Source organism: Balaenoptera acutorostrata, chromosome 15 (assembly GCF_949987535.1).
Source record: "Balaenoptera acutorostrata chromosome 15, mBalAcu1.1, whole genome shotgun sequence".
NCBI lineage: Eukaryota > Metazoa > Chordata > Mammalia > Artiodactyla > Balaenopteridae > Balaenoptera > Balaenoptera acutorostrata.
In genome coordinates this window covers 3,098,097-3,118,840 of record NC_080078.1, presented here as the reverse complement: position 1 = coordinate 3,118,840, position 20,744 = coordinate 3,098,097, and the positions used below count along the sequence as shown (strand labels likewise).

At 53.6% G+C, this 20,744-nt stretch overlaps 1 protein-coding gene across 9 annotated transcripts in view; it reads right to left on the bottom strand.

The window, feature by feature from the left end:
- Positions 1-20,744, bottom strand: part of SDK1 (sidekick cell adhesion molecule 1) — an 838,709-nt gene that overhangs the window by 127,991 nt on the left and 689,974 nt on the right. For all 9 annotated transcript variants that reach the window (XM_057528493.1, XM_057528492.1, XM_057528494.1 and 6 more), the window contains 3 exons: positions 17,216-17,314; positions 10,624-10,815; positions 7,690-7,811 (listed from right to left, as the gene is read on the bottom strand). In XM_057528493.1, coding sequence (XP_057384476.1) covers positions 7,690-7,811; positions 10,624-10,815; positions 17,216-17,314 — 413 coding nt within the window. The remainder of the gene's footprint in view (positions 1-7,689; positions 7,812-10,623; positions 10,816-17,215; positions 17,315-20,744) is intronic.

Genomic DNA, 20,744 nt, shown 5'->3' with positions numbered 1-20,744 from the left:
GGCCACCTCTGGGGAAAGGCACAGAGCCTGCCCAGATCACCCTCCCCGGGGAACGGAGCCTCGGAACCTCTGGAAAGAGACGTGGGCAGAGGCTGGATCACTGACACGTCCTACTCCAGGCCCCATGCACAGGGCCCCCGAGGCAGGACCAGAGCAGCAGATATGGTACCTTTTCAACCCCCTGTGTCACCTGGGAAGGTACATACAAACAGGACGGACCCCACACCCGGAAAGGCCGACGAATTGATTTGAGGTGGGGTCCGAGCGCTGGTGTGTCCCAGAATCTGCACTGACCCGCGGCTGGGATGAAGAATGCTGGCTACCTTAGGAAGATGGTCACGAGGCTCCTGTCTGTGCCAGCAAGGCCAGGGCGTCAGCACCCCTCCCTCTCAGCTCCCCTCAGAGCAATCACAGCTTTATTTATGAAAACTGGTGAGAAAGTGAACTCTTGGTCTTAAAAGCCAAACCAACAACCAGAAAAGCCAAGTTCACTTATGAACATGAATACAAAAATCTTAAACCCAAACCAAACCAAACGAAATAAACATCAAATTGTGTTTATCTCAGGAACACGGGGACGGGTGAACATTAGAATATCAACATAAATCATCTCACCAGCAGATGAAAGAAGAAAAACCATGAACGACTCAGTAGATGCAAAAAACAGTTTGACAAAATTAAACTTCTTTATGATTTTTTTAATCCTAAAAAAACGCAAAAAAAACCCCTCCTAGCAAACCAGGATTAGAAAAGCATCGTCTGAACCCAATACAAGCTAGCTGCAGAAACAAAGCCTCAAGAATCCCCCACAAAACCTCCCGTAAGTGTTGTAAATGTCACACTTGATAATAAAATCTTAAAAGAATTTGTTTAAAGTTAGTAATAAAACAAAGGTTGTTCCAACGCTGCTCCAATTCAACATGATACAGGATGATCTAGCCCTCCCATTAAGAACAATAAATAAAAAGAAACAGAAAAGAGAAAGAAAGGTTTCAAAGGAAGAAGTAAAACTGTCACTAGCAGCAGGTGGTGTGACTTCTTTACAGAAAACTACAGAAGAATTAACAGACTAACAAGAGACTCTCCAGGCTTCTGTCCGGGAGGCGCTCACACCAGGCTGGGTGGTGGCACCGCTGCAGCCTCAGGTGTGGACCAGGGGCCAGGCCGCTCAAGCCGGATGCCCTCCCGGGCTGAGCCGTGTGGTCCGGGGACGTCACTGAGTCCCTCGGGTCTTGCCTGCAGGAGTGGGTCCCAGCAGCCTCCTCACGGTCAGTAAGAGGATTAAATGAGTTAATGTTTGTAAAAGCACTTAGAACACAGGAGAGTTCATTAAATTAAAAAAAAAATTCAAAAATCAACTGTGATCTTATATGCCAGCAACAGAGTCAGAAAACGTAACAAAATGTACGTACATTGATTAATCCTCCCGACCATCTTGCCACAGCACTACTGACCCTGTTTTACAGACGAGGACGCTGGGGCTTGCGCAGAAGTTAAATGTGTCCAGGACCACAGAGCTAGGAAAGGGGGGGCAAGAAGAAGGGGGGCCAGGGCCGCTGGTGCACAGTCCATACTTTTCCAATCACAGTTTTTGAGGCACGCTGATGGCCCCTCAGTTTGCCTGCCTTTTTGGGAGCAGAGTGAAGGTAGGAATAGATAGCCCAGTGCTTTTGCCAGGAAGAAAAGAGCTGACAAAAGTAGATTTAAACAAATGCAAAGACGTATCATGTTCTTGGATAGAAAGACTAGACATCATAAGACAACAGCAAGGAGAGTAAAGCAGTGCGCATGCGTGCGTGTGTGTGTGTGTCTGTGTGTGTGTGCATGCGTGTGTGTTGGTGGGGATTGGGAAGACCTTACCAGACATTAAAACAAATTTTAAAGCCTCTATAATTAAACAGTATAGAGTTAGTGCATGAACAGCCAGACTAATAGAACAGAATAAACAGTTCAGAAACAGACCCAAGTGCATATGGGAATTTAATACTACAAATCAGGAGGAGGAAAAAATGGACTTTTTAATAGATGTTTTGGGGACAGTTGCATAGCTATTTGCAAAGTGATAAAAAATGGACTCATACCTCACTCCATATAAAAGAACAAATTCCAAATGGATGGAGACCTAAATGCAAACATGAAACCACAAAACTGGTAGTAAAAAAATTGGGTGAATTCCTTTTTAACCTGAGAAGGAGGAAAACCTTTCTGTCTAAGACTTGAAGTGCAAAACCTTGCAAGAAAAGATTGATAAATTAGACTTCAATTTTTTTTGGCATGGCAACAAATTATATATACTGCTGATGGAAATGCAAGATGTACAACCTATATCAGAGGGATTTGGTAATGTCTAGGAAATTTACATATACATTCATTGCCTGATCTCGAAATCCCGTTCCTAGGAATCTATCCCAAAGATTCAGTGGCAAAAGTACAAAATGAGTATGCAAAAGGCTGAAAACACCCTTAGGTAGAATAATGCCCCTTCAGGTATCCTCCCAAACACCTCCCCCAGGTGTCCACACCCTAATCCCTGGGACCTGTGGGTACCTTACTCCACACAGAAGGGATTTTGCAGACGTGATTAAGGTTAAGAGCCTTGAAATAGGGAGATTATCCTGGATTATATGGGTGGGTCCTGAAAAGTGCGAGAGTGGGGCGGCAGAGTGGGTCAGAGAGATGAGACAGAAGGAGACAGTTGAAGCCTGCGAAGGACCTACCTGCCACGGCTGGCTCTGAAGGTGGAGGGAGGGACGTGGTGGCCGTAGAAGCTGGGGATGGTGACAGCCAGCTCAGTCCTAGGACCACCGGCAACAGCCTGACTGAGCAGGAGACGGTGGTCTTCCAGAGCCTTCTGACAGGAATGCAACCTTCCCACACCTGGACTTCAGCCCGTGGAGCCCAAAGCTGTGCGATAACACACTTGTGTTGTTCCAGCCACTGGGTTTTGGCTGTTTGTTGTGGCAGCAGCAGGAGAGGAACGCACACCCCAGGTGTCCAGAGGACCAGCTGAACACACAAACCTGCACGTCCACACAAGGGAAGAGCACACGCCAGGCACGTGATGCTCACATGTCCTCAACTGAAGAAAGCAAAGCACCTTCCACATACGGAAGGGGGACATGGGTACGTATATCGCTAACACTGCAAAAGACAAAAGAGGACCAGCCAGAAACCTACTGTGCGGCTTCTGGGGAGAGAGGCAACAGAGTAAAGGGAGAAAGATGAACACAAGCTTCCCTGAATATAACTAGTAGTTTTGGCTTTGAGATCATGCAAATGAGTTACGTGCCCAAAAATAAATTAAATTTTAAATGTTTGAACAGTTTTTTAAAAAGTAAAAATGATATTTAAAGAAAGCAATCTCTAAAAATTGAAGCAAAAGAACAAAACAAAGACACTGAAATGGATGAAGCTAATCTGTATTAGGTTGGTGATAGAAAACACACAGAGAAGAATTTAGACTCAGTATTTTGACTGTACATCCACAGTGTAATACGGTCTAAGGACAAATAAGTTGCATTCAGCAGGCTCGTTAGCAGTATCGTGGATATTGCAATTTTGAAACTCTTTATAGAATAATAGGATAAAGAAAATAAGTAATTTTGTTAATATTTCTAGAAAGCACACTTTTAGTATAAAAGTTACTGAAAACATAAATTCAAAGTTAAGTAAGCTTAAATTTGAATTGGAAATATCAGTACGAACTCACGATGTTTCCAAAAATATGCGTTTCCTCCCTCTATCCGCTGGAAAAGTCTAGAAACAATGACCAGTCGGCAGCAACGAGCACCCTCCCCCCTCCCCTTAGTGCCCAGATTATGGCCTTTAAATACGATCTGACACTAAACGAAACCAGGTAGCAGCGGGTCAATTTGAGCTTGAGCTTGGCGCTCGAAGGCACAAGATGCTCCCGGGAAATCCCCCCTGCATCAGGAAGCGAGGAAATCATCCAAGATCAGTTATCGTGAAGTCAAAACACCTAGAACATGAAGGGTTGTCCACTAGCCAAGACGGGTCAGTGTTAGGTTCAAAAAGGATGACTGTAGGTGACTGAAACAGACCAAATACACAAAAAACCTGTCCTGTCCTACTGACACTCAGGAAAAGAGAGAGCAGGGCAGAAAAGGAAGAAAGAAAAACCTGTTAACGTTGGGCGTGATTGGGAAGCGGTTCCTCACTCTGCAATGCCCTGCCGTCCTGTGTTCAGGGCAACGACCTGACCTGAGGGAGGAGGGAAGTGCTCCTTCTCAGAGTTCCAGCTACTCAGTGCGGAAAGACTGATAGAAAGTTGCCATTTTGAGTATCTGAAGATAATACTGAATTCAGGCAAAGGTCACCGATGGGTGAGACCACTGGATACAAAGCTGATGGGAGGACAAGGCAGGGACCAGACTGCACCGATTGTGCAGTGTCCCTACGTCCCCTAGAGTGGGACCCTGAGACCCCACGTGTCCTGATGGGCTGCCGTATGAAGCCCCCAGCCCCGCCCAGGAATTACTCTCCACCACAGTGACCACGACAAGGTGAGAACGATCCAATGGAGGTTTTAGAATGAACTTCCTGTTTACAGGAAACACGGGGGCAGGGGGACACGTGAAGTGACGCTACAAGGATGCAGATGGGACTTCTCCGACGGAGGGCATTCCACGGGACAGGGGACTGGGGTTTGTAACAAGGCGGTGGCAGGGGAACAGAAGGGGCTCTGGGTGAGAAGGGCATCATCTCTAGCGGCAGAAGGCAGCTGAGTGGTGGGCGGGGATAGGGCGGGCTTGAGGGGGGCTAGGGAGGATTGCACAGGGCGCAAGGGAGCTTCTGGGGGCGATGGGCTCGCTCGCTATCTAGACTGTGGCGCGGGCCTTACAGGCATACAGACATGCACATCTGGGTCCAAACTTAACAAACCGTATACTCTAGAAATGTCAAGTTTATTATATGCCAACTATACCTTGAAAAAGCTGTTAAAATTAAAAAAAAAATGATTTAAGAGGCATGACAACCAAATGCATAATGTGAACTTTGTGTGGACCCTGTTCTCATCAAAGCCACAGTAAAAAGACGTTTTTGGAAAATCTGGGGAAATTTGAATGTGTGCTGATTATTAGATGATATTGAGGATTGTTTATTAATTTTGTCAGGTGTGATAATGGCATTCTCATTATGAGAAAAAGCATCCATAGTTTAACGTAAAGTTATCGAAGGAAGACAAGTGCACAGGATGAGAACACGTGTGCAACCCAGATCCAGACGGAGAGACAACATTCCTAACAACATTCCAGAGCCTTCCCGTACAAGACCCCAGAGGGGACCAGTGCTCTAACACCGAAGATCCTGTTTTCTCCTCTGGGACTCTGTACCTGTGGGACTCCAATCACACGTCTGGCTTCTCCTGCTCGACGTTGTGCTGTGAAATTTGTGCCTATTCAGGGCTGAATACGTGGGAATAAAATGACGTGTGGTCTGAGATACGCAGTGGTCACCAGTGGAGAGAGGGAAGGGGGGGCATACGGGGCGGGGGAGTACGAGGCACAAACTAAGCCACAGGATGTGTTGTTCCACACGGGGAAGAGAGCCAATATTTTATAATAACTATAAATGGAGGACAACCTTTAAAGACTGTGAATGACCATACTGTACACCTGTAACTTATATGATATTGTACAGCAACTATACTTCAATTTAAAAAGAAAAGGTGCAAACTAATAGGCATGAAATAAATAAGATATAAGGATTTAATGTATAGCACAGTGAATATAACCAATATTTTGTAATAACTTTAAATGGAGTATAATCTATAAAAATATTGAATCACTATGTTTTACGATTGAAAATAATGTAATCGTATGAATAAACGATACTTCAGTAAAATTTTTTTTAATTGAAAAAAAAAAACCCCAAACACTCCAGCAACAATAAAAAGTAGGACTAGATGGATCTAGGTAAGAGAAGAGACGAACCTGGGTGATGGGTGTGTGGGAGCTCATTAGATCATGCCGCTTCCTTTTGGGTATGTTTAAAATGTTTTAGATTAAAAATATAAATAGATCAGTTGTGGGACAGAAGCACGAAGCAAACGTAGTGTGGAGAGGAGCGCTATGTGTTCCCCCATCACTTCCTCTCCTCGGACAGACAGACGGAAGGACCCTTCCCAGACCCCCTGCGGCTGCCTGGAGCCCGTGACTGTCCTGGCGAACAGAACCCCGGCAGAAGGAGTGTGGACGCTCCCAGGTCTGGCTCTGGAAGCACAAGACGCAGACCTCGAGGTGAGGCACGGAGGGGTGGGCGTCTCCACCCCTGTGGCCCCGCCTGGCCTGACTCCCACTCGGAAGCCCTCGGAGTTTGTGTCCTTGGCGTTCACCGTGCCCAGCTGTACTGCTGTCCAGTGACACCAAGGACAGACTCTCGGCTCCTGTGTCCCTCCAAGCACTCGCCCGGCTCCATCTGGCAGACTCTGAGACGCCAGGATTGGTTTCCAGGAGATACCACAATTTTTCTCCTTGATTTTCTTCGATGCGTTTTAAAGTTCGCTTTTATTCTTTTGGTTTTCGTTTCCAGGGGGTTTATTTTTTCAGTTTGATGGGAAGTAGGGGCATACGGTGATTTTTTTCTACGTAAATAATTGTTCCAGCCCCACTGATTGATCAGTTCCAACTAGCTGGCTCCCATGGTCAGAATCCTGCAGAGGTTTCTGGAAACAGTTGCTTAATGAAAGTTTCGAAGATGTAGATGGAATTTGTGCCCTGATTTATGGCCAATTTCCAAGAGCGAATTGTCTTGCGATAGAGCACAAGCACAGTCACGAAAATCACGAGGGTTTTGCTACAGACAATAACTGTTTGGAAACGTTACCACCCCCGTCATGCAGCTCTTCATCTGTTTTCTCGGCTCTTAGAACAAGGCGCTTCTGGGTGGGTGGGATTCACCGAGGGCCCTGTGACCCTCCCTCTGACGCACGAGCCCTGTGGGCTTGCTATCTTGCTATCGTGGTTTGAGTCAGAGGCAAACTTCTCCCTAAGGTCGACCCTCAGGATCCCCGTGACCTGCCCCCGGCTCTTCCCTACACCCCCTCACTCCAGCCATCCGACACCCCTGCCGTCCTCACAGGTAAAGTGCATGTTCCTCTCCCAGCAACCTGAGGGTCCTTCTCCTGAGAGAGGACTCTCCTCCTTTACGGCACAGACTTTGTCTGTTTTTGTTTACCACTGTGCCCCTTGTGCCTAGAATAGTGCCTGGAAATAAACACGCTCTACAAACATTGCTGAGTAAATGCATATTCATTCATTCATCTGAGAGAAAAGTTGTACCAAACAATCCTCTTAGTCTGTTCGGTAGCTAATGGTGATATAGAATTAAAAGAAGAATCTCAACCAACGACGCCATCAGATTGGGGGAACTTACTATATATTGAACCACAACTTGACTGTTCACCCCATGATCACCTCTTCCACCCTCCAGTAAGAGCCCAGCCTAACATCCCGTTTCCCCCTGTCTTCCCACACCCTAACCCCGGCATCCCAGCCGCCTCCAGTCTCTGGTTCTCCTCTTCCAAACATCGCCACCTCCCAAACCACCCAGAGGCAGCTCCAGCTACGGATTCATCACTCTGCAAAGGCATCAGTCAACCGTCTCTCAACTTCAGGCCCCAGTGTTACTCTGTGGCAACTGCAACTCTCGGCTTCAAGGAGACCGTACCTGTCCCTCCACGATCCACCTGGAGATGGACGTCTTCCCATCGTAGCCGGGTCGGAACTGCAGGGTGGCTGAGCGAGGGCTGATGTTGGAAATGACCAGGTTGGACGGGGCACCAGGGAGCTCTGGGGATAAATGAGAGGGGAAAGGTGGAGATTTAAATTCTGTCACAGCTTAGGAGAGGTAGCAACATGTCAGCAAGTAAACAGTTCCAAAATGCCTTAATATCAGAACAGGGTTTGTTTTCACAACCACGAAGGTGAGAAGCACAAATTTCCAGGGATGTGCTCGCAGCATGACTGCCACTCCAACGGGGTGGCCCGTGAGGCTCCAGGCCACGTGCCGTGTCACTGGAGACCTGTGAACGTGGCTCCCAGATGACAAACCATGAAGGTCGGGGCATGTCTCACCCGTCGTCTCCCTGAACAGCAGGTGATCAGTAGACCTTGTTGAGTGAAGAAAGGATGGACGAAGGTAGTTCTTCCAGGATCCTCAAAGAACCCAAAGGACCGACTGTCCCTCCTCCCTCTGACAATGACCTTGATGCCTTCGAAAGAGGCGGGGGGAGCGTGCACCCCGTGCGTCTCCAGGCAGCTTGACGTGGGGAGGTGTGCAGGTCCTGAGCCGTAGGCTTCCTGGCTCTGGTTTCCAAGACAACTGGATTCAGGTGAGAGCGCAGAACTCTTCCCGCTCTGCCGGCGCTCAGTTGCTCTGGTAGCTAAACGAGGGGCGGGTGGGTTCTGCACGAGGCTCCCCCCCTCAGGCTGCCTGCGGCTAAGCCTCCTTGCTGAACACAGGCCCTTGGGCAGGTGGCCCACTCTCCCCAAGGAGCCTGTCCCACTCAGAAGTGAGATACTGTGAGTTCAAAATGAGAGCTCTTACGTTATCGGGTGACACAAAAACTCTAGAGAAAGACAGCAGGATGAAATGAAGGCGAAAAAGATGCAATGCGCACAGCAGAAAGGCTCTCAGGCCGCGCCGTATCTGAGGAACAGCTTCCGAACTCGCCCGTGTTTGGGGTATTTAAGACCAGGTCTCGCGCAGGGACAGTAAGACCTCTTTGGTGATCGATTCAGTATTTGCACAGGCAGCGTCGCTAGGCTCTCAAGGGTCCTTTCCACATCACGTCTAATGAATTTGAAGAGGAAGATATTTAAATCGAAGGACAAGTGACTCTTCTTTGCATATTTCTCAGCTCTCTGGATTCTTCAGCTGGCTCTTCAGTCACTGATGGATGTAAACTTTAAGCACGGCAAACGGGACACAGCCCCCAAAGCGATCGTCATCACGTGATTCTGCGCGGCCTGCCCCAGGACGGACCCCCGGCTACAGGTGTCCCGAACCGTCAGGGAAGCAACAGCAGCCCCGCGGGCTCCCCCGAGCCCGGGTATCAGGTTCACTCGGCACAGCCGGGCCCGTGTCCCCTCCAGCGCTTCTCTGCGTCCAGGGCGGAGCTGGTCACAGTCACGCTGGGGGCGGAGGTGAGGTCAGCTCGCCCACTTCCCAGCCCCGGCTGGACGCTGTCCAAACCGTCCAGGGAACGACCTGGTCACGCACAGGGACGTGCCCCCAGCGCCACCCCGGTCGCTGTGCGTCAGCCGAGTCTAACAGGTCGGATCATGGGCTGTCATCATCTCATCATCACTAGCTGTTAAAGTACTAACAACATTTTAAATGTGTGCTTTGGGAGCTGGCTGTCCACGTACAATAAATGAATCTCTCTGGAAGCCAAAGACTTCTTTCTTGAGAAAGGATACATGTATTTTGAAAATATCTTAAAAAAAAACATCGGATTGCCTCCAGTGCGGTCCCCGACCAGCAGCGCGGGTACCACCTGGGGCTTGTCCCACTGCAAGCTCTCCAGCCTCACCCCAGACCCAGGGGTCGGCCATGCGGGAGCGGGCCCAGCACGGATCTGGGGGGAAAGCCTCATGATTCTGATGCTCGCGACAGCATTAGAACCACTGCCTGAGGGGCAGGGCAGTGCTGACTGCTTATCAGTAGACAGAAAGCCTTGCTTCGGGACGCTGGGGGCTCAAGGTCCCCTGACGGCCAGGAAGGTAGGAAGTGCCCCATGGGGTCACAGTGCTCAGAGGACAGGAAAAACTCCCTCCTTCTCTGCCACTCCACGGCTTCCCACGAAACACGGTCCCTGTGCGGAGAGGCACTTATTCTTCTGGGGAGTTTTAAAAACTGTATACATTTTATTTGTTTTGTATTCTCTTCAGGTCCCCTGCACCAGGCTTCCAAGAAAATAATTAGGTTACAAAACCCTAACTGGGTGTGGAGGGCGCTATGGGGGTAAATGCTGGCTTCAGCCTCTCGGGGCCTGATGAACAAAGCCGTTGTGCTTTTCTCAAAGACCAGAACGAGGCCAACTGACATTTTTAAAGAGCCAGAGACCTCTGGCTTTAATTACAGAACTGAACTGATGGCCCCATGACATCCTCTCACACCCACATGTATTCTGTGAATTCCCTGGAAAAACACTTTCATTTTAAACATAAACTTTGGAGAGAAAAAGTTGAGTGCAATTTCCAAAGCTGGATGAGGGTGAACGTTCAGGAGGACACTCTGACTTCCAGAAAGCCCGAGAGCAGGGTCACCTCGGCCGTGCCGTGTGCGGATGCACTCTTCACCCTTCACGCCCCATCCCCGCTCTCCTCCCCCTCTGTACCTTCTCTCCCCACCCACCTTCTCCTCACTGCTTCCCTCAAACCCACGTTTTCACTGTTGTGTTGAGTGAATACAGTTTTGTGCTTCCTGGTGGTTTTAACTGTAATGTTCCTTGACCCCCGACCATCCGAGCCAGGAGCTGACACCCCTCTTTTAAAGGCCCCCAGGGACTTCTGCACAAAAGATGCCCATCAACTCCGAGCGTGAGAAACGGCCCAGGGAAACGCGGCAGCAGGGACGCCAGGGCCGGAGCGCACTGACCTGGGGGCACCCCAGAAGAGATGGTGGATGAGGTGGCCGGGCCAGCGCCCACGGCGGTGAGGGCCGCCACGTCGATGGTGTAGGTGGTGAGAGAGGACAGCCCTTGGATCTTATACTCGTGCGTCGAGCTGTTGAGAGTGAGCTCCAGCCGCGAGTCGCTCTTCCCGTACACCTCCCAGGAGATCTGGTAGCCTGGAAGGCAAGCGAGGGCACAGGGTTAGTCCCGGAGTCCCGGGGACAGGGGCTGGGCCACCGCGTTCTCTCGGAGGATCTGAGCAACGGCAGGGAGCTCAGCCGGGCCCACTGAGGTCCACTGTGCGTCCACAGCCCACGGAGACGAGACCCCGGGCTGGGCCCCTCCATCCGGCCGCTGGCCCCACAGGGGCGGCAGGAGGACGGGGCTGGGATCTCGGCAAGCTCGGTCCCCGGCGCGTGGACGGAGGGGCCGAGGGAGGACTGGCAGCCTGCGGCGCTCGGTGCAACCTTCTCTCGTCAAATGGCAGACGCGCTTCGTCCGTATTTCCATGTTTAGAGGCTCATATTTTCATTACATGGTACCCTAAATCAGCAGCTCGCTCCCGGCTTGCAACTAATTTGTGGAAACGCTGCCACTTTTCCCTTTACAAAATGATGGATAAAACACTCTTTGCCTTAAAGTTTCTCTCCCCCAGGGCACGAGCGTCGCTTCCAGCTCTGCCTTCCCCTTCGAGCCTGTTTTCCGAGCAACATCTGATCTCCTCTGTACTCGGATCGTCCGGCGGGGCCTCATGATCACAATTTATTCAGCCATGGCAGTTTGGGGCTCAGCGAAAAAAGACCCTGCCAGCCCCTGGGTCAGCCCCCTTGGAGGGGGCTTATGTGATTAGAGAACATTTAAGAGTGTCTCCTAAAGAGGGAGGTGGTGACGGAGGGCGCTCCCAGGGCCAAAGGCAGAGCGCTGAAAATGCTTGTTCTTCCGTCTTCCCGGCCGATAAACTGGGGAGACAAAAGCACTGGGAGGCGTCTTCTCGTTCCTCTCACTCTGATGAAAGCAATAAACAGAGTGAGAAACTCGCACTCGCGGGTAAACAAGGATTTAGAGAAGAGCGTCTCGGGACGTCAGTGTTTTGAAAACAATAAAATTTTAGTGTCAGAAGCCGCTGCCCGTCTGCTGCCCCACAGCCTGGCGACCTCTGTGTGCTGGGGGGCTCCTGTGCTAGGGTGGGCCGGACGGGGCACCCGGCAGTGGAGGAAGCGGGGGGCCCTACCACACGTCGGAAGCCCCTAGCTGCGCTCCTGGCCCGCGGGGACCGCTAAAGCCCACTAGGCCCGCGGCTCCGGCTGCCTCTCGGGGGGCTAGCCACGCGCCATCTCCCGACTCCGGACCTTAGACCCTCCCTCCTCCCAGGGACCGTCCTGACCTCTGGCTTCCCGCATTCTCAGTGGGCCGGCACGAACACCACGATGCCCTAAAATCAACCCGTTCTGTCTTTTTTGCCAGTTCAGATTTTTGGAACTGATTGTACAATTAAAAAAAGGGAAACCTTCACGGCAGTGAGGATGAATAACTTCAAATCCATGGAGTATTTATGATGTTCCTGTGGTGCTCTGAGCACTTCACCTGCATTAATTCACTCAGCCTCGTGGCAGAGCTCTGAGGCTGGAGCCGTCACGACCCCTGCCTCACAGAGGAGGAAGCCAGGGCCACCAGAGTCTCCTGAGCTGGCGAGAAACGGCCCAGGCTCTGCATCCCCCACGGGGCCTCCTTCCACACGACCCTCCCTCGGAAGTCTTGCCGTGCACAGGTAAACCTGGAAGCCAGCCCTGGCCTTGGTGGGTTAGCCTGATAAACCTCTACGTGGAGTGGTGACACTCAGGGTCTTCCCTGAACACGCAGGAGGAGAAGGCTGTCGTAATGTTGTTATACACGCTTGCTGTTACGTATGTGGTTCATGTTACAACCTTGTCTGTCGGACAATTTTATTTGTTTAAAAGCTGTTCTTCATCAAGATTTACTAAAATATAGCCTTTTGTTCTGCATGGCAACCTGGAGCCCAAGCACAGCAATTCCAGCACCTTTAGCAGAAGAGAATTACTAGGATCTCCCGGCATCAGGACTGACAGTCCAGTGTGCTGCCGCTGTGGATACAAACACCACCAAGCGGGCAACTGAGGACGCTCGTGTGCGCAGGAAAGGCTGTGACAAACGCCGCCAAGCGGGCAACTGAGGACGCTCGTGTGCGCAGGAAAGGCTGTGACAAACACCGCCAAGCGGGCAACTGAGGACGCTCGTGTGCGCAGGAAAGGCTGTGACAAACGCCAGCAGCGAGAGGGAGGCGGCCTGGAGGCCGCGCACAGAGGGGCCACGCGGGGGCGCGCGGTGGGCAAGGCCCCGAGCGGGCGCTCCTGGCCGTGAGCGTCCTTCTGGCTCCGGTGCAGGAAGTGGGGGCCTCCAGCTGGCGCCCTACCTGCTCCAAACAGCTGCCCAGCTGAGACCAGCGACCGGAGGAGCTTCAGAACTAATTCTGTGTGGATCCGACGTGAACTCTCTGCGAGAGGGCGGTGCATCCAATCCCAAGCTGTCTGCCCACATCCCGGCCCTCAGAGACCAGAGCTCCCGCAGGGAGAGAAGAGGACGCTGGAATTCACAGGGAGCACTCGCGGGCAGCTCGCGCGGGCGCCCGGCGCCCCTGCCGCTCGCCTCTCCTTCCGGCGGCACAGGGAAGCTCCCGGCACCCAGTTTCCCGAGGGCCGACTGCGCCAGAGCGGCCCGCACGCGGGACCGACGTCATGGTGCCGGCTGGCGTTGATGGAGCGCCTCCGGCGTTGATGGAGCGCCTCTGGCGTTGATGGAGCGCCTCCGGCGTTGATGGAGCGCCTCCGGCGTTGATTCTGCACCTCTGGCGTTGATGGAGCGCCTCCGGCGTTGATGGAGCGCCTCTGGCGTTGATGGAGCGCCTCCGGCGTTGATGGAGCGCCTCCGGCGTTGATTCTGCACCTCTGGCGTTGATGGAGCGCCTCCGGCGTTGATGGAGCGGCTTCAGAGGGACGGTCGCTGGCGCCCTGTGGACGTTTCCTGAAAGAGGCTTTTGGAGGCCAGGTGTGCCCACAAGTACGGTTTTTCTTTTGCTGTACTTGGTAAAATTCTCTCCCTCCAGCCTGCAAAAGGCCTCTGGGGTGCTGCCGGCGTGCCCCACGGGAAACCAAGTCAACCTGGGGAGCGCCGCCCTGCGTGCCCGGGCAGAGCGTCCAGGGCAGGGCGAGCCCCACGGAGGGCAGGGGTCCCTGGCAGGTGGCAGCAGGTGACTGCAGGGACACCACCGCCGGGCTCCCGCCTCTGGGGAGGCCCTCTTCGCCCGCAGCCCGTCTTACAGGGTGGGCGGCAAAGGCGACAGCACAGGCCAGACGAGGTGGGACAACGCGGCCCCGAGAGAGGAGAGCGGAGCGTCTGCCTGCAGCTCCGACCCAGACCCTCGGAGCTGCCACCGCGGACTCGCTCCCAGCCCAGGGCCAGGGCGACCCGGCTCTGAAAAGCCCGAGCCGCGAAGGCCGAGTTCCACAATAAACAATAGCTGTTGCCTGTAACTACAGGTATTTGTTTAATAAAACACGAAATTGGGTTCATTAAGCTCTATTAGCTGGTGCGACGGGTGACCATCAATCGGGAGTTCTGGTGCCCGCCGCTCAGCCTGGGGATGTCGCTCCACTCGGGCGATGACGCCCGGGGGTCTCCTTCAAGACTGGAAACTGGAGGGGAGACCTCAGTGCTCCCAAAGGGCAGGGTGGGGCTGAGGGTGCGTCTGCGAGGGGGCAAGGCCTGGCGGCCGGCCTGGGGGGTCTGCCCACCAAGGGGTCCTGGCCAGCTTTCTGAAACGCAGCACACTTAGGTGAATCCTAAAGGCTGAGCTGACGGAGGCGAATGGTCTGCCTCTCCCCACCTCAGCCCCCTCTGAAATCAGCAGTAGGTACGGCTCTAATTCACTCTAATTCAGCCACAGATGGTCCCCAAGGGGCCTGAGCTAGAAAGCCATTTTCTTCCAAGTGGTAGCCTCCTGCTAAGCATTCGGTGCTTCTGGGTTTGCGTTCCCTCTCACTAGTCTGTTTTTCCTCCCTTTGTGTACCTTAAGGTGACATCCTGCTGCCTGCAACCTCCCTCCTCCACCCCTGCACCCACCTGGTTTAATTCCTTCCGTTCCTGGCCACAGGAGGGCTTCTTCATTACATACTCAGCACTGCAATCCTCTACCAAGAAGACCTCAGAATGTGCAGCAGATTGGGGTTTTGAGGTCCAGTTTCAATAGTGACTTTTCCCCATTCCTGGGCTTAACATTATTTAAAGTGGGTATTTCAAAACATCAGCTTCTTGAGGGCAGAACTAAATTCATAAATTTACTTTATTTAACAGTGAGGGTTAGAAGCGGCATCAGTTCTCAGGTACCACCTGGACCCGAGGACTCCACGCTGTGAGGGGGTCTGGTCGAGTCCAGGTGAGTAGAGGGCACCCAGCAGGTAAGTAGTGGGCGGGGCTGACGCCGGGAGGTTTTCTGAGTAACGGGAGAGAAAGGGGGCATTTAGTGTAGGAACATGGTCCCCCGGGGCGCTGCAGGGAGACAGTGGGGCCGGCCCTCCGCCTGTGTCTGTGGGACTCCGCAACCCTCCAGCTTGAGCGCGTCACAATTCCGGATCAGAGCGCACCGCACTCCTTTGGATGCACCCCGTCTTTGCAAAGCTGAGTTTCTGGTGGTTGCTGTGATAAGGACACAGGAACAATGTGAAAACCGACGCGGAACAGGAGATTCGGGAGGCAGGTCCGCTCTGATTCCAAGTTGGAGAAGCTGGGCAGTACCTGGGGGTGCACACGTCCCCTCAGGAACTAACTGGTTATTTGAGAAGGAAATGCAAATATTCTTTTCTTTCAATTAATGTGTCTTCTCTTTTCAAATGGCTATTAAGGTGCTAGGATAGAAATACTCACTAAGTTGTTTGCACCTGACCACCTGGTAAGCAGAATGGTCAGGTGTGTCTCTGGCCGGCGGCACGCCGAGGAATCCAGCGAGTCACCGAGAGCAAGGCCCCGAGACAGGCACGCCCTGGGCTGGGGTGAGGAGCGTGGGTCGGACCCGCGTCCGGGGGCTGATGATGTGGAGGAGAGGACGCGGCATCCCTGCCCTGGCTTGGCCACCTGCTGGCCGCGTGACCCTGGGACATGAGCGCCCAAGGTCTCAGACGGGGTCATGAGACACACCTTGCCTGGCTGTTCGGAAACTAAACAAGAGCCGGCACGCGGTGGGGGGGGGGGGCTGCACGCAGGGGGGGCCTGCACGCGGGGGGTGCCGCCACCCAGGACACAGGGCGGGAGGAAGGGGACCCTGACCCTGCGGCCAGGCCGGGGACAGCCGATCGCTCCTGGTCCACGCGGCTCACTCCCGGACAGTCTTCTTGACCGCGGAGCCGGCGCGAGCACGCTTCCTGGGCCACGGGGCTCACGAGGGACCCCAGGGGCTTCGGTGGTCGGCTGGACCTCCTGGCCACTCGCTGAGGGGCAGCACAGCTCCGGCTCCCGCGGGCTCACCGGCGGACGGACGTGAGGTGCCCAGAGAGGGCTGCCAGAGCAGGGGGCCCGCGCCGTGAGAACGCTTCGCGGCCGGCGGGCCGTTCCAAGTGCCGTCTGCTGAATGGAAAGGGCCACCCGGGGCAGACCACGCCAGGCAGCGCCGGGGTCGCCCGCAGCCCCGTGAGGGTGTCTCGATGCCCGTGTGTGGGGAGGGGAAGGGGTCTGCGAGGGGAGCCCTGAACCCGCTGGGACGCGGTCCTCCCCAGCTTCCCCTGAGGCGGAAGCCCGTGCGGATTTTATCAAGTCTGCATTTTCCCCAAACTAAGATTTAAATTCAGCTTTAACCTGAAAGGTCTTTCAGAAAACTCTTCTACAACAAAAAATCATGAAAAGCCCTACAAAGGTGAACTGTTCCCCAGAGACCCCGCCGCAGGAGAGGAGAGGCGGCCGGCGCCCAGCCCCGCGCCCCTGGCTCCCGGGCGCTGCTCACCCCGAGGTCCCCCGAGGGTCCCGAGGGGGCCGGCGGCCTGGCACTGGCATCGGGGGCAGGCGACAGGCGTGGCCTGGCCACTCGCAGGCCGGGGCACCGGGGCCGCCGCGCGGCGGTGGCGGCAGCGTTTCCCGCACATGCAGGCGCCCAGGGCACAGCTGCCGAGGAAAGGTCGCCCCACCCGCCTGAGCCTCAGTCTCCTCAGCTGTGAAACGGTCGTAATCTCAGCAGTCGCCTCACCGAGTTGCCGTGAGAACTAAGGTAGAGAAAGGCCCACGAGAGGCGCACCAGAAGCACGGATTCCGGCTGATCGGAGGCGCCAGAGGCGTGTTCGGATACGGCGAGGAGACCAAACCTCCAAACTCCGAGGCTGCAGCCCAGCCGGGAGGGGCTCTCGGTGGCACCGCCTGGGGGGGGGGGGCGAGCCCTCTGCCCTCGGCCCCGCGGCCAGTCACCCTGCAGGGGCCGCAGGCACCCGTGCGCTGCCAGCCGCCGTGTTTGGGGCTGGGTCCATCGCTCTGTGTTGGGGCAAACGTGTTCCTCCTCTACCTGAAGACGGAGACCCTTACCTGTAACGATGCCGTTTTTCTCCAGGGGCTCCTGCCAGCTGACCTTGAGAGACGTGTCCAGGATCTCCGTGAAACTCAGGTGTCCCACAGGTCCCGGTTCTAGCAATTAAACACAAAGACACCTGTTAGCACGATAGCCCAATACTCTCTGGTCAGATTTGTGTGGAACGTTCTCACTGTGGAAGGGGGCAGGGAGCTGGGCCAGAGCCCGCGGGAAGTGTCAGAGAAAACCCAGAAGGGACAGGGCGTCCGAGGTGTTGAAGGTGACCCGGCTACGGTCACATAGATTATCTCACTCGGCCTCATGCCGGCCTCGCCAAGAACTGCAGAGACCGGCGGCAGGAGAGGTAGACACAATCCCTTCTCTGTCTTTCCCCTGATCTGATCTAATTGGAACAACCAGGTGGCTGGATCCTGAAAGCAACCGCGTGCACCGGCGTCCCCAGAGGCCTCTGCAGCCGTGTCATGTGTCTGGCTTGTGTGGGGACAGAGCCGGGAGCCCTGGCCCGGAGGCAGTCCCGGCCACACCTGGCTGCAGATCCAGAATTCCAGGCTGCACCCTTACTCTCCCCAGGGGCCCCAGGGGCAGGGCGGGTGCGAGAAATTTCCAGCAAAACGGCATGTTTCCCTGGAGTTTCCCTGACCGTAGCCCCTCCTAGTGCAGGAGGGCAGGGTGGCGGAGCTGCGATTTAACACTGGGCTCAGTGGGGTTCAAGCCTGGCCCCTCTGCTTGCTGGCTGTGCGTTACTTAAGCTCTCTAAGCCTTAGTTTGCTCATCTGTGAAATAGGGCAAATAAAAATAACTCACTCTGCAAGGTAATCGTGAGAGGAAATGGAATAAAACACGGAAGCGCCTAGCGTGTCCTGGCACCACAAAAATGCTGATCGACGTTGGCTGCTATTGTTACCAGTTGTACATTATAGTACCATCAGAATATAAAACCATTTCTAAGATGAGCTTGCTGTCACTTTGAAGAGCACCAGAGAGAAAAGGCCTGAGAGGCCACAACAGGAGTTCAACAGATCCAAGATCACGGATTCTCAGAGCCGGAGGGACATTGCGAATCTGCTCGGATCCCTCCCCGACTTTGCGGCCGTGAAATTCAACGCCAGGCCCAGGGCAGTGAAGTAACTGCCCGAGGATGCAGAGTCACCAAGCCCAGAGCTGGGCCTGGCACGGGGGCCTCCTGCTTGCTCTGGAGGGACCGCAGGGCTGTCCGGGGGCTCAGCAGTTGTGGCACACGGGCTTAGTTGCTCCGCGGCATGTGGGATCTTCCCGGGCCAGGGCTCAAACCCGTGTCCCCTGCATTGGAAGGTGGATTCTTAACCACCGCGCCACCGGGGAAGCCCACATTTCACTCTTTGAGTGTGGAACATGGTAAAATAGAACGGCTGTCAAGACCATCTCATCCTCCCCCAATTTTGAGTTTCCAGAAAGACATTCTGATGGATTTTTGAAATGACTTGTTCTTTTTTCAACTGATAGAGCAGCAAAGAAAGCTTTTTGTTCCTTTTCTATTCTCAGTGTTTCTGCTTCCTGGATTCCTTCCCAAATATTCTTGTCCTCTAGCTCTGCTGGAACCAGCTGGCAATGTCTAGGCTTGAATTTATATTCTGTTTCCTCTCTACTGTGCCTCCCGCTGCCCCCACCCTGGCCCCAAGTTCTTATTTCCTCAGAGCTTTGGAGGAGGAGGCCAGCCGGGTGTGGACCCAACCATGGCGCTATCCGCGCTGTCACTACAGAGCGATGGGGGCCATTTCTCCAGCACCCAGAGTCACACGTCCTCTTTTAAAGGCCGCCCCCCCAGAGCTGACAGCAGCCCTACCTCCCCCGTGTCAGTGAGATCGTCCCTATTTACAAGGATGCTCTATCTTTCTAAGTAGGATGAACAGGCTCCCTGCCTATCAACAGAATGGTGGCTCAGTTAGAAAATTCTAAAAAGATGACATCACTGCCATTGTTCTCAATTCCCAAGACATTCCTAATTTCTCTTTTCCTTACTAATGGTGGGCCTGGCTGCCTTTAAGGTTCTGTTTCCTGGCTGCACAGCATTATGGGATGTTTCCCCATAGTTTGTGTCTGTCTGTTTAACTGGCAACAGTAGGGCTTTTCTAGTAAAGAATTCAGCCAGGAGTCTTCTCTCATTTATCTGAAGAAGTTCCCTGCTTTTGCCACTTTTTATTTTTAACAAATGTCCTCTGGAAAGTAAAACCTGATATCCAGTTGGACCTGGCTGTGGCTGGAGCTGAGATGCGGCCCTGGCCTCGTCTTTCAATAATGAAAGAGAGGAAAAGGTCCAAATGATGAAGAGCCATGAGGGGTGCTTGACAGCCGCTCCTAGAATTCACTACCACCTTCCTTAGTTATGGGGACTCTCCCCTCCCACCCCGCTTGCAAACGTAAAGCTGTTAGGCTGTGTTTTCCTACAGAGGAGTGGAGCACGGACCCTCCGAGCAAGCAGAGCTTCCCTTCTTCTTCCAGAGGCCCCTCTGCTCGCCACCCCCTGCACTGTCCCCGGACCAGCCTCCCCGCACACGACTGTGCCAGAGCCCAGTGAGTCTCCCGTTTCTCTTACGCCCGCCTGATTCCCAAAGCGACTGCATCCACTTAGGTGGATGGCACTGATTTCAGATATTTCCATCTGTGGTTAGACCACGTGCTCAATTATATTCCCTCAATTATTTTGCTCGGAAAATAAGGTCACGATCGCTAATTGCTAGGGCTCCCAAATCTACGTCTTCAGACTCTCTGCTGCCCATTGGCCACACCTGCCTCCATGTGGGTGTGATCCGACTAAACCCAGCGTCCTAACCCTGGACCCGTTTCCCACCCTTCACTCACGGGCATCACCATCTGCCCCGTCACCTACGCCGAAGTATGTGGAGTGATCCCGGAGAACCCCTTCTTCCCACCCCCTAAGTCTAACCAGCCCCCATTTCTCTGTGACATGCCTCTAGCGTCTCCCCTACTGCTGGCTCCACCGCTGGTGTAGAGGTGCACATAATTATTTGCCTTCTTCCCAGACTGCATCACCTTTATCTCTAGCCCATCATCACAAAACCTCCAGACAGAGCTGTTGAAACACTCAAGTCATAGCCCTAAGGGAAATCCCTCTGTGGTTCCCCAATGCCTAGACTATCTCTGTCCAAGCATCTTAACTTAGCAGTTGAGACCCTTCTGGGTCGGCTCCCAACTTGTTCTCTAGGGTCACCCCCACCCCCACAGGCTACACTGAAGCTGAGCTAAATACCTCATACCCTCTCACACTCTCTTCTACTCTCTCTGCCTTTACGGGTTCTATTTCTTCTCAACCATTCTCGGCATCAAAAGCTCATCCATCAGGGCTGACCTCAGTTCTCAGCTCCTCCACAAGACCGACCTGACTCTCCCAGGTATTTTCTGTCACTCCTCACTGGGCTGCCACAGCCACTGCTAACGACCTCCTTCCTCAGCGGCACTGACCTCAGTCCTGTCCACCTCAGATCTGATTAGGCTGGGAGCTCTAAAGGCAGAGGCTGTGCTTACTTA